General features: G+C 46.6%; 1 protein-coding gene across 1 annotated transcript in view; it reads right to left on the bottom strand.

Moving 5' to 3' along the window:
- Positions 1-8,521: 8,521 nt before the first annotated feature.
- The window catches only part of ARHGAP25 (Rho GTPase activating protein 25), an 88,103-nt gene continuing 83,875 nt past the window's right edge, over positions 8,522-12,749 (bottom strand). The window contains exon 11 of the mRNA XM_061210570.1: positions 8,522-10,518. Coding sequence (XP_061066553.1) covers positions 10,311-10,518 — 208 coding nt within the window. The 3' untranslated portion in view covers positions 8,522-10,310. The remainder of the gene's footprint in view (positions 10,519-12,749) is intronic.

Here is a 12,749-nt window from a genome sequence, read left to right as displayed (position 1 = left end):
TAACCAGTACGACCCACCCCCTAGAGAAAGGAAGTAATTTTAAAATGGAAGTCTGGGCCTCTGTTGCTAAATTCTCAGCCTACTGGTTCTCTCCATTCCTAAAACTTTTTGTTTTCTAATTTTATTAAAGTGTAGTTGATTTACAATGTTGTGTATATATATATTCTTTTTCATATTCTTTTCCGTTATGGTTTATCACAGGATATTGAATAGAGTTCCCTGTACTATATAGTAGGACCTTGTTGTTTATCCATCCTATGTATAATAGTTTACGTCAGCTAATCCCAAGCTCCCAATCCTTCTCTCCTCTACACCCCGGCCTTGGCAACCACAGGTCTGTTCTCTGTCTGTGAGTCTGTTTCTGTTTCGTAGATAGGTTCATTTGTGCCATATTTTAGATTCCACATATAAGTGATATCATATGGTATTTGTCTTTCTCTTTTTGACTTACTTCACTTAGTATGATAATCTCTAGGTCCAGCCATGTTTCTGTCAATGGCGTTATTTCACTCTTTTTTATGGCTGAGTAGTATTCCATTGTATATATGTACCACATCTTCTTTATCCATTCATCTGTCAATGGACATTTAGGTTGTTCCCATGTCTTGGCTATCGTAAATAGTGCTGCTCTGAATATTAGGGTGCATGTATCTTTTCAAATTATAGTTTTGTCTGGATATATGCCCAGGAGTGGGTTTATTGGATCATATGGGCAACTCTGTTTCACTCCTAAATCTTTTTGATACTGATTTTTTTTTATCCACAAGAGAGCTTTTCATCTGCTATAAGTAATAATAGTATCTTCAATTACGAATAAAGAGCTATCTTAAGATGGACCCCTTGCAGATCTCTTGAGATCTCAGGAACTTCTTTTCCCCTCTGTCTCTGAGTTTTTACCAAGTTACTTATTTCAAGCCTGGCAGGCCTGAACTTCCTCATTCTCAACAGCTAGGCTTCCATCTCCGCTCCACCAAGACCTCTATTGGAGAGTCATCAGCAGCCTGTGTGGCTCCTTGGTGTCGGATGAAGACTGGACCCATCGTGGGCTGGTGCAGCCCTGCAGGTGCTAGGCTTAGCAAGCTGCGCATGCTTCTGTGTGGAGCAAAGGGCCCCCCTTCCTTGGGGTGAGCAGTCAGGATGGAGGCTTGGAAGGCAGAGTCCAGGCTGCCGACAGAGCGAAGGAGCTGCATTTGCCCCCCCTCAGCTGTACAACTGCACGGGCAACCCAGAGACAGGAGGCACTCACCCCCCGGAGTTCCAAATGGCAAGCTTTCTCTGCCCCTGTTGATCCTCTCTGCAGGGTCTCTAACCACTGCCTCATCCCACCTTGTCCCAGCCCTGATCTTCAGTTCGGTGGTCCAGGAAGCGGTCTCTGCCTTTCCTTGTACCCTCTGTCTAACTCTTTTCCTACCAGGTGCGAACTTCACCTGTGCTTTACTGGGGTTTCCAGTAAATCTCTGTTTCCAGTTGGCCAAGCTTGGCTATTAGCGTGTGAAGCAGACTAATTTGCCAAAAGTCAGTTTGTCAGATGAACAATTCACCCAATTACTGGAGATTGTTTGAAGTGTTAGCATTGCCCTCATGTGTCCCCAAATCCATCTCCGACCCCAGAAGCTGTCAGAAAAATGTTTTCCTCTGGATGCGAGACAGTTTACAGAGTCACAGTAAAAGGCAGGAGCAAAAGTAGAAGCAAGTTCCTTTGCTATAAAAAGGGGATAGTGCTATCTAGTTCTGGGGGTTTTGTTAGGATTAACTCAGTTAATACAAAAAAAGCACTTAGAACAGTCTGGCCGGCAACATTCAGCACCCGATAAAAGTTGGTGATTATTACCATTATAATAATTATTACTTTTAATTGACACATGCATTTAAATTATATGAATTGAACTACACATTTGGTGAAAAATTTAAATAACAATTTAAATAGGAATGCCAGGTAAAGAAGATAGGTAACAATCACTAGCGCCAATTCAGTGGTCCGTACCCTTGGTCTCGTCATTTAGCCGGGGAGGGGAGAGGGGCTGGAGATGAGTTCAATCACCAATGGCCAATGATTTAACCAATTGTGATTATGGAATGAGGCCTTCATAAAACCGAAAAAGTTGAGGTTCGGAGAGCTTCCGGGTTGATGAACACATGGAGATGCAGGGAGATCAAGGAAGCTCTGCACCCCTTCCCATGTACCTTGCCCTGTGCATCTCTTCCATCTGGCTGTTCCTAAGTTCTATTCTTTTATAATAAACCTATGATCTAGTGAGTAAAATGCTTCTCTGAATTTTGTGAGCCACTCTAGCAAATTAATCACAACTGAGGAGGGGATGGTGGGAACCTCTGATCTGTAGCAGGTCAGTGAGAGGCACAGGTGACAATTGGTACCTGAAGGGTTGAGTGCGGGAGCAGTCTTGCAGGACTGATCCCTTAACCTGTGGGTTCTGATGCCATCTCCCCGTAGAGAGTGTCAGAATTAACTGCTCGTGGTGTTGGAAAAGCACACATTGGACATATTAATTTCAGGGGTGCAAATGAAAAAAAACATTTGCATGCTTGAAATTAGTTAGCAGGATACTATGAGCCTAAGCAAATTACTTAACCTCTTGAAGCCTGTTTCCTCATCTGTAAAATGGAGATGATACCAGCACCTCCCTCATAGTTTACTGTGAGATGTAATAGAAATATTGCAGGTAAATCAGAGTCTACCATGCTTAGGGAATAGAAGCACTCAATAAGTATATTATGTTTTTAAAAATGTCCATACAAATGTAGCTCTTCTAAAACACTAAACTGTAGGAGGAAGAATCAGTATGGTAATATTTTGCTGTATCTTAGGTACAATTTACTTGTACTGAGTAAAGATGTCATTCGCAACACAGTTACCCAGATTATCATTGTGTAGAGATCAACCATCAGGAGTGGAAGATGCTAGATGTCATATGATTTTCATGTATTTTATTTTTCAGTAATTCTCAAATTCTTTGGGGCATGGATTCCACTACTCTCAAAAGAGCAAAGAAGACACACAATAATGCCTGTCAATGACTAAGTAAGTATTACGAAGAGCAAGCCAAACAACCGATGTGCACATAATTGAGTCCAATACCATGAAATCCTGCATGAGAATCTTGAAGGCGATAGCTGGATTCTGAGGGTATTAGTTTTGGTTAAGGACCAGCATTTCCACAGGTGACTAAGCTCAGTTGCAGAACCGGGTATTGGCTTTTTCTGACTGGGGTTGTTTTTTCGTTGAAGGTAATATCCAGTCCTAAAATAAACACTATATCTAATCCAGACCACCTGCTTCCTGGTGATCAAGTTCAAGTTCCCAAGGAATGTGTTTGGTGGCAGCTTCTAAGGGAAATAAGGGCTTTGCATCCTAGCCGAAAGGCAGTAATCATAAAAAGCAAGAAGCAGAGGGCAAGTATGGGTAAACGCATCATCAGATGGGCCTTATTTTTAGAGCAGTTCATATGGCAACATTTCCTCTGCTTGCTGATCTACCAGGAGTATTTAGGAAACAGACTATGTGAAACAGACTGAAGACTGTCCGTTGCCCTCTGCTCAGAAGCTGCAAGCTTCCAGCCAGAATGGTCTGTTTTAGGCTAAGGGCAGAGCATATACTTAACTTATGACACATCTTAAGATGAGGAAAGGATGGGGAACACGTGACCCTGTGTCCCCACCCCTGCCACCACATCCGCCTCCACGTTGAACAGAGGGAGGTTTTTCTCTCTCCCAATGATCTCATTGGCAGTACATCCTTCAAAAGCATCCAGCATGCCCACTGAGGGCCCTTCTAGGCTCGTGGGAAGAGAAAAGTGTTTTCTAAATGGAAAAGAGGGTTGAGAATAAGTGAGAAAGTTCAGAGTAGAGAGACTGACTCCTTAGCACAGTAGAACCAGAGGCTCTCAGGAGACCCCAGTCCCAGAGTTATTCCCAAGAGATCTTTTAAGTGTGGAGTCGATGACATGGGACCCTGAACTGACTCCAGGCAAAGACCAGGTGATGTGTGGCCTCCATCCATCCTCAGCGCAAGCAGGTGGGGTGAGATCCGGGGTTGTGGGGAGGCATCTGCCTGCAGATATTTCTCCACATTGATGCTGAGTCAGAAAAGGCAAAATTCGTGATTTTTTTTCCTGGACCCACACCTGTCTTCTCTCCTTAAAAAACTTGGAATGTTCTCGGAAATTTTATTTTAATCTATCATTACTTAAGAGATCATTTTCTATGTTGTACTCCTCTATATGAGGGCCATAGCATTGGGCAAATTGAACAGACTTGTGTCAGTTCCCAGCTCTGCTACATTGAAACCTCAATTTTGTCATCTGTAAAATTGGTAGAGTAGCATTTAATCCAAGAGTCGATTTAAGATTTAAAGGAGGGCTTCCCTGGTGGTGCAGTGGTTGAGAATCTGCCTGCCAATGCAGGGGACACGGGATCGAGCCCTGGTCTGGGAAGATCCCACATGCCCCGGAGCAACTAGGCCCGTGAGCCACAACTACTGAGCCTGCGTGTCTGGAGCCTGTGCTCCGCAACAAGAGAGGCCACGATAGTGAGAGGCCTGCGCACCGCGATGAAGAGTGGCCCCCCACTCGCCGCAACTAGAGAAAGCCCTCGCACAGAAACGAAGACCCAACACAGCCATAAATAAATAAATAAATAAATAAATAAATAAATAAATAAATAAACTCCAATCTCTTAAAAAAAAAAAAAGATTTAAAGGAGATGACGTGTACAAAATCCTTGGCACAGAGAATAATTGGTATTTGTTCCTTATTGATGGTAGTTCCTGTTATGATGTTGATGATGAGACCGATCAAGGATCCAGGATGATATCTGAACATGATGGGCTTTGCAGGCTGGGAGGACACCAATCAGTAAAGGGGAGAAGGGAGCAGAAAAGGTGGTCAAAGTGCCTACTTTGACCAGTTGTCAGCTTTGCTTGAGGGCAAATGAGCTCTCCATCCTGCTACCTGAGTCCCCCTGTCCCCTTCTAAGTCCCTACCTCTTCACCCATCTCAGATTGTACGCCCTGTGCTCTCAGGTGACCAGCGTCCCCCACTGCACTATTCCGTGGTGACATCTCACACTTCATCCACCTCTCCACCCACAACACAACTTACCCCACAAGGCTCCCATTCTAATTACACAGCTCTCTGCTAGGAATCAGATAACTACGTGGTATAAAGATGGTACTAATGATTAATGCAAGTTTCATGGATGTCTCCCAGGAATGTCACATTTGTGGTTAATATCCCAAAGCCTCCTGGTAGAGATTTCTCGATCTACTATGAGTCTGAAAGGGAGATGGTTTTAATCAGAGTTGTTCTCAGGACTCTTTAAATCAAGCCCTGAAGTGCTTATCTCCTTTGCCTATGTCAACCCTTAAAGTATAAGTTGAGTGTATCCCCAGGTATTAAGGAAGTCTCAAACTCCTGGGACTTCTTCGATGACTAAACTACTGTTATACTGAAATTCTTTGGTAACATCTTCAGGCTCAGTCTTCCCCATCTAAAAAATGGGTTCATATCCTAAATCCATTTTCTATCTTGCAGGCATCTCTTATCCTAAATGAGTGAACACATGATAAACCAACAAGAAGGGAGGACAGAGAGTATCCTCCAATCAACAGTTGTGTTGATTGGAGATGGGAAAGGGGAGCAGGTAGATTTAATATTATCAATAGTCATGACTTGAGCCAAACTTAGCAGTTTTAGAACCATGTTTAACAATCCTGTCTGCATATTAGAATTAACTGGAAAGTTTGTTTTTTTTTTAATTATTAGCACCTTTAATTATTATTTATTAATTAATTAATTTATTTTTTTGGCTGTGTTGGATCTTCATTTCTGTGCGAGGGCTTTCTCTAGTTGCGGCAAGCGGGGGCCACTCTTCATCGCGGTGCGCGGGCCTCTCACCATCGTGGCCTCTCTTGTTGCGGAGCACAGGCTCCAGACGCGCAGGCTCAGTAGTTGTGGCTCACGGGCCCAGTTGCTCCGCGGCATGTGGGATCTTCCCAGACCAGGGCTCGAACCTGTGTCCCCTGCATTAGCAGGCAGACTCTCAACCACTGCGCCACCAGGGAAGCCCGAAAGTTTTTTTAAGAAAAGAAAATTCCCAGGCCCCACCCCTAAGATTCTGATTCAGTTGATATGGGGTGGGATCTGAGCATCAGATCCTTAAGGAGGTTCTATTGTGAGGCCAAGTCTGAGAACCACTGTCTCAGGACAGCACTGGTAATGCAGAGGAAGTGGCAACTGGCATCATATGAGGTGGGTCTTGGTTGTGACAAGAGCTGAGCCCAGCTCTATATTCTGGAAGCGCTTAGCGACTGATGTTCAATGAGTTTCACAGCATGGTTGTGAAACTGGGGGAGAGAACTTTTGGACAGAAGCCAAGAATCATAAGAATCCCTGAACAGTGGATCAGAGGAGCCCTTTCTTTAATCCTCTTCCTCATCGCTGCATAAACACTGGCAATTCACTTGTCTCTGAGTCTCGGTTTCATTATCCATTAAATGAACAGGTTAGACTAGACAAATTCAAGGGTGCCTTCCAGGGCTGTTCTTCTGTGATCCTAAGATAGCTTCCAGGCATCAGAGGAAAGAGAGGCTGGCATTGCACATCCTTGTTGGTATTCTCTGCCCACTCCTTGTCTGAAGTCACTTGGCAGCTCTCTGTTGCTGACCAAAGACCAGCCTTGAGTAACAGCTGAATCTCCAGAGCAACAGCTGAATCTCCATCCTTGGGGCCTCCCTTCACCCAGGCTTCTCCTGCAGGATGAAAGATTTCATGCCATTCTTGTGAAGGCAGCCCACATGAATGGCAGGAGTAGCCTCTAAGTGATCTCTCTGCTCCCGGGCCAGCACACAGCCTGATGGTATCTGCAGAGGAAGGGGTGGAATGTGGAAGTTTACATGACGTCAGTGCACACACATCCTCCTGTCTTGAGCTGGGAGCCCAGCCGTCAGCTACTGTGCCGTGCTGCATCTTTCCCCCCTCCCCCTTCTCGAGAGCCTTGGGCTGCTTTGGAGTCCACTGTTCCATGCTTCCTGAGAGGATGGGCCTCTGAGCAGGACTTAAAGAATTGATCAAAACAACAACAACAAAACATTTATCGTTTGCATCCTCGGCAGCAGACTCTGTACTAGTGACGTCACATTCCATCTCTCCAGGCCCCAAGATCCACTGGAAAAGAATTGCTCTGGTCTGTTTGTCGCCCTACCCCCCAGAAAAATTCACATGTAGAAATCCTAACCCCCTAAAAGGTGATGGTATTAGGAGATGTGGCCTTTGGGAGGTAAGTCGTAAGGGTAGAGCCCTCACGAATGGGATTAATATCTTACAAAATAGCCCCACAGAGCCCCTTACCCCCTTCTGCCATGTGTGGATACAGCCAGAAGCCTGCCACCCAGAAAAGGATCCTCACCTACCTTGATCTCAGACTCCAGCCTCCAGAGCTGTGACAAATAGATACCACCGAGCCCGTGGGATTTCGTTAGAGTGGTCCAAGCAGATGTAGACAGGACTCATCCCAGCCAATCCCCTAATACAAAGTGTCCTATCCAGTGCACACACGTATGGAAAACCATCAGATGTGCCTCACGCTTAGGAGAAAATGACCTAACGTGCCATGCTCGAGGCTGTGAGGACATGCAAAATGTTGGTGGGAAGAGGGTAAGGGGTTTTAACGTGCATATTGCAGACCTTTTGGAGTTCTCAGCACCTGTGCTGGTAGAAGAGAGGGGAAGGCGAAGGAGTGGGTGGCTGGAAAAAGGCAGATTCAGTAGATCCTGCCCATGGCAGGGCTTTGAAAGTAACAGTGGGAGCTCCTGGGTCCAAGACAGCACCGGTGACATAGGTCAGTCTGGTTCTGCCTTCCAGAAACAGGCTCCCAGGTCCAGGTGAGGCCTGGAGCTACATTTCCATGCATAGCATAGGTGGTCTTTTGGGGCATTGAGGACAGTGTGGCCTCAGACCCCAGATCTTCTTCCCTGGCCCTTCCTTGGACTCACGAGGGCCTGGGCTCCTGGAGAAACTCTTTCTTGTGTTCTCCTCATATGGAGGGTGGCACAGGAGCAGCTTAGGCAAACCAGGTCCCCTCTCGATTGTGAAGAAGACTTGACGTTCTGGCTTCTGATGCTGGACCTGCCGCTCTGTGATCTCGCAGTTCTGGCAAAAGGTGTGGAATGAGAGGTATCACCTGACCAGGAGGGGCTTGGGATTCAAACATGGGCCTTCCACCCAGCCTGAGACCCAGCAAGGTCCTATAATGTGGACCCCCAAGCAAACAGGCTTCAGGGCTTCCTCTTTGCTCCTTCAAACAAATGTTCCCTTTGGAACTGTGAAGCCGGCTCCTTCCATATTCAAGTCTATATTAGCATTCAAAGGGTCCGTGCCAGGAACCCGTGGGAGAACATGGCACACGTCTGGCAGAACTATAGACACTCATCAGTGGACATTAGGTGTTCAGGAAGTGTTTCTATGTTTGCTACTCTGTAACTGAAAAACAAATCAACTCCAGGAAATCAAATATTTTATTGCTTTACTTCATAATGTTCCAAATCCGTCTCCCCGCCCCCAATCTGCTGTAAGCAAGTCTCTACGAGGAGCTCTAGGTGCCATCCTTGTCCTCTGTCAGTCTGGTCCTTGGGGGGCTGGAGGTGGGCAGAGCAGGGCCTGGGTAGCAGGACTGAGAAACACCGACCCCCTGTCCATCCCTTTCACTCTGTGAGTAATATGTCATGGCCACAGGCAGTGGGGACTAACCAGAGGGAAGAAAACACAGAGAGGAGAAGAAAAAGGGAGAAAATGAAGGGAGAGGAAGGAATAAAGGAGGAGACACAGATGCTGTGGAAGGCTAAACTCTCACTGTGTAACCAGAGATTCCAAACCACTAATTCAGCCACGTGGCTTCAAGGGTTCAAGAAAATTATGGGAGTAATGGGATGAACTATGTAACATTAGTACAGGTAATACCTGCTGGGAAATTGGGCCAGGAGTTTCCAGAGCTAAAAGCACATTTGAGAATATCTACTTATATTTGTTTTTATCTCATCATTATTCAATTTTTGTTCTGTGTATGTTTTATGATATAGCAATACAGTAGTACGTGTGTATAATTTATAAATAAATAAATATACCTATATTGAGGAATGTATGTTCAAATATTTTCTATTGATGGGGTACATGGTCAAAAGAGCTTGGAGACCACCTAACTAGAACAATGACAAAAACCACTAAAGACTCCACCACCCTACCTATCAAGGCCTGGGGCCTCACCAGGGGCCTTGGCCAGGGTGGCTTAATGTAGAAGGAAAAGTCAGCTGTCGGCTGGGAAAGCCCCTCTCCCAGCTCTTCTCTAGTGCCACAGGTCCCTTTAAAGAGTAAAATCACTTGCATTCTGGGGAAACGGGAGAAATATTATTATCACGACTGTTACTATCTAAACACCCAACTAGCATCTAAGGAAGCTGCATCATAGTGGGCCTGCCCTATGCAATCGTGGCTCCTGAAAGGCAAGTGGGATTGGAATGTGGCCCGTGAACTGCTCATCAAGCCATGTGCCCAGAGAGGGGTGCATCTGTCCCCAGGCAGGGGAGACTTTTACTCTCATAATGGTGTTGTATGGATTGCCAATAGCCCTGCTTTTTTTTTTTTTATTTGAATCTAATTTTCTAATCACTTTTGCTTTCATAAATCCAGTTTACTGCTTGTTTTGTCTTTGCCTAATACTAATTTCAAGTTTGCAGCCCTGGAGAGTGTGCATCACAGGGGGGGGGCGGTGGCACAATGGGGTCCTGGCTTCAGTAGGTGCAGCCCCTCAAAACACAGCCCACCATGGCTGAGAAATCAAAAGCTGAATATCATTTTTGGTCCCTGTGTCTCAGAGACACCTGGAGGCCGTCTGACTAGGTGAAATGTTCCACACAGGAAACAAAGAACCAACTTCTCAGTCCAGCCTCTGTTGGGGTCAGCCTGTTGCCTGGGTCCTGGGATGTGGCCTGCATCAGAGTCTCCATTGGACACAGCCATTCAGCCACGGGAGGTGCCGCTTCACTCGGCCTGAGACCACGGTGGAATAATGCAATCCCTTTGAATACAGCCCCGGGGCTCAGAGATGTCCACACAAGTCCCTGCTCACCCTTATCCTCCTGCAAACTCCACTGATTTATTTACTGGGAAATGTGATGTTTTCCCCCCCAAAATGTCCTCTCCTTCTTAGGGAGTAATGTTGCTTCCTGGTCATCAGCTAGCAGCGAGAAAGGGAGCATTGCTGGGTCTCTGCAGGCTGTCTCTGTGGTGCTCCTGGGACCCTCAAGCATCGGTCTTGGGCTCCTTCATCGATTTGACAAATTCCTTGACATCCTCTTCCAAGGCCTTGTTCCTCCTCTCCACATCCTCCCGGGAGCGCTCCATGTTGCGGAGGCTGATTTCCAAGGCTTCAGACTTTTTCTTCTCCTTCTCCAGTTCTTCACTGAGCCTCACCACCTTAGCCCACACATCATAATTTTCCTTCTCAAGGCTACGAGGAAGGAAAGAAAAGAATGAAAGGACGGGGTGTGACCTCTAGACTTTCCCTTCAGCCTTGCCCTCAACCCCCTCTGTCCACTTTACCTTCCACATCCCAAGACCCATCTCCAACCTGTACCTCCTAGTTATGTCCCATCCCCGACAGGAGGACTTCCCAGTAAACCTGAATGCCCAGAGCCTGTCCCCTTTTTTGTCATTTGTCATCCATCTCATGACATCTCTTGTGTTGTTTTTCACGTCATTTTGTGTTTTGTATCTCCCACCACACAATAAAGTCTTTGAATGAAGAGACCACCTCTAATATTTACAGCCCCACAGCGCCTTGCATCTGTCCTGCTCAGTGGAAAGGTTGACTGACTGCTGAACCCCATCCGGATTCCAGATTCCCAGCGCCTGTGTACACATGCATCCTTTCTCATCCTGCTTCATTGCAGAGCACGGACCAGAGCTTTCTCTTATGAAGGCTCCTGGGGAACCAAGATTTGGAGAATTTGGGGGAGCTGCCCCTTGGGAGCAACTGTCCTGTCAGTCCCACCCTTGCTTCTGAATCCCACTCCAAATGAAGGATCTGTTGGATTCCTGAATTTGCAGCATTTTCACCGTTACTGGCCAAAATCCTAGTCTAGTCTCAGGTGCCCATCTCTCTCCCTCCAGGCTGTGCTGAATTAACCCTTGGGAATGAGAGTACATATGACATTTTTGAGCCAAAGGAGGGAATTTCAGGCCTATGAGGAGACTATGATTGGAAAGTGGCTTCAGAATTTCATTCTGTGAGATGCTGCTTCCCTGCTACCCAATGGCCTGCTCATTTTTATACGGAGACTTGAGCTCCTGTTTGAGCCCATCTCTGGCTTCTATCTTCAAGGGCCTTGGTCCATTTTGCAGGCAACGGCCTCGCTTCAGAGCCTTGCTTACCCTTACCTGTTTCTTCTTAAAGCCAAATTAGTCTCATTCCTCTGGAATTCCACCCATTACAAATTTAGTTTTCTTCTCTGAGTCCTCCATATCCTTCTTGTTTTGGGGGGAAACCTCAAAAGAGACACCATGCTAGATCTTGACCACTGACTCCAGTGGAGAGGTAGAATCTCAGTGGGTTTGGGAGGTTGGCTGACCCGAGTTCAAATCCCAGCCCCACCAATGACTAGCTGTGCAACCTTTTTATACTTCCTAAACTCCCATTTCTTCTGTAAAATGGGGGTATTACCTATTTCACGGGATAACTGAGGGGATTATATGAGAAGGCGTGTCTGAGGCATGAAGCTTAGAGCAGGCACTGTAAACTGTTAATTCTCCTTCCTCTCCCGAGGATGGAATGGGAGGCTCCCCTGACAGCGGATTCAGAAGACTTTGTTCCCTTCAGGAGGAGCGGCCACCTCAATGGCAGCCAGTTCTTCCCCACCCTGTCAATGACCCCTGTGCTAGAAACTGGGGCTCAGTGTCTGCTCTGGGGCTGCCTTGGCCACTGCCAAGATGTCACCCAAGTCTCAGAGTCTACAAACAGCTGATTTCAGGTTCTTAGACAAGAAGTTATGTGTTGTTCTAGATGGGCAGCCCTCTCCAGGGAAAAAAGGTTCAGGCTCACCAAAGTCTTCCTTTCATGTACCTGAGTCTCTATGGACTGAAAAGTACCCATCATTCGAAAACCCCACTAGGTTCACATTTCACTAACTTTTGATTAGTGTGACTTTAGGCAAATCTGGATTGAGGTTTCTTCTCAGGAAAAATCAGTGGTGTGAAAAAGATTTCAAGAAAGTAGTTTATCTACTCAAGTGAGCAAATCATGTCCGAGCATCTTAGAGATTTGTGTGAAATGGTGGTAACGGCCATGTCACCGGCCTCGCCTCCGTTCACCCCCTGCAGTCTGAGATCGTGGGGAGTTAGTGATCCTGACCCAGTGAGGCCTCAGTCAGGTCAGGGGTGCCCAGAAGCTCTGCCTCACTTAGGCTTTCAGGTGGCTGACCAGGCCCTCTGCATTCTCTGCCCTCTCCCATCAGTCACTCCCCTGCTGCCACCAACCACTGCTCTTCCTCTGCATGAACACGCCAGACCCCTCCCTTCCCATAGCCTCTGCACTTTGGTTCTCTCTGCCTGGCCTGCTCTCTCCCACACCCACCCCAACCCCTCCCACGTGGACCTCCCTCATTCCCTCCCCTCCTTCAGGCCTTTGCTTGAGTGTCACCTTCTCAGTGAGGCCTTCCCCAACCACCCTATGTAACACTGGAA

Source organism: Eubalaena glacialis, chromosome 14 (genome assembly GCF_028564815.1).
Source record: "Eubalaena glacialis isolate mEubGla1 chromosome 14, mEubGla1.1.hap2.+ XY, whole genome shotgun sequence".
NCBI lineage: Eukaryota > Metazoa > Chordata > Mammalia > Artiodactyla > Balaenidae > Eubalaena > Eubalaena glacialis.
Note: the sequence above shows the minus strand (reverse complement) of the source record. Positions and strands in the feature narration are given on the sequence as shown.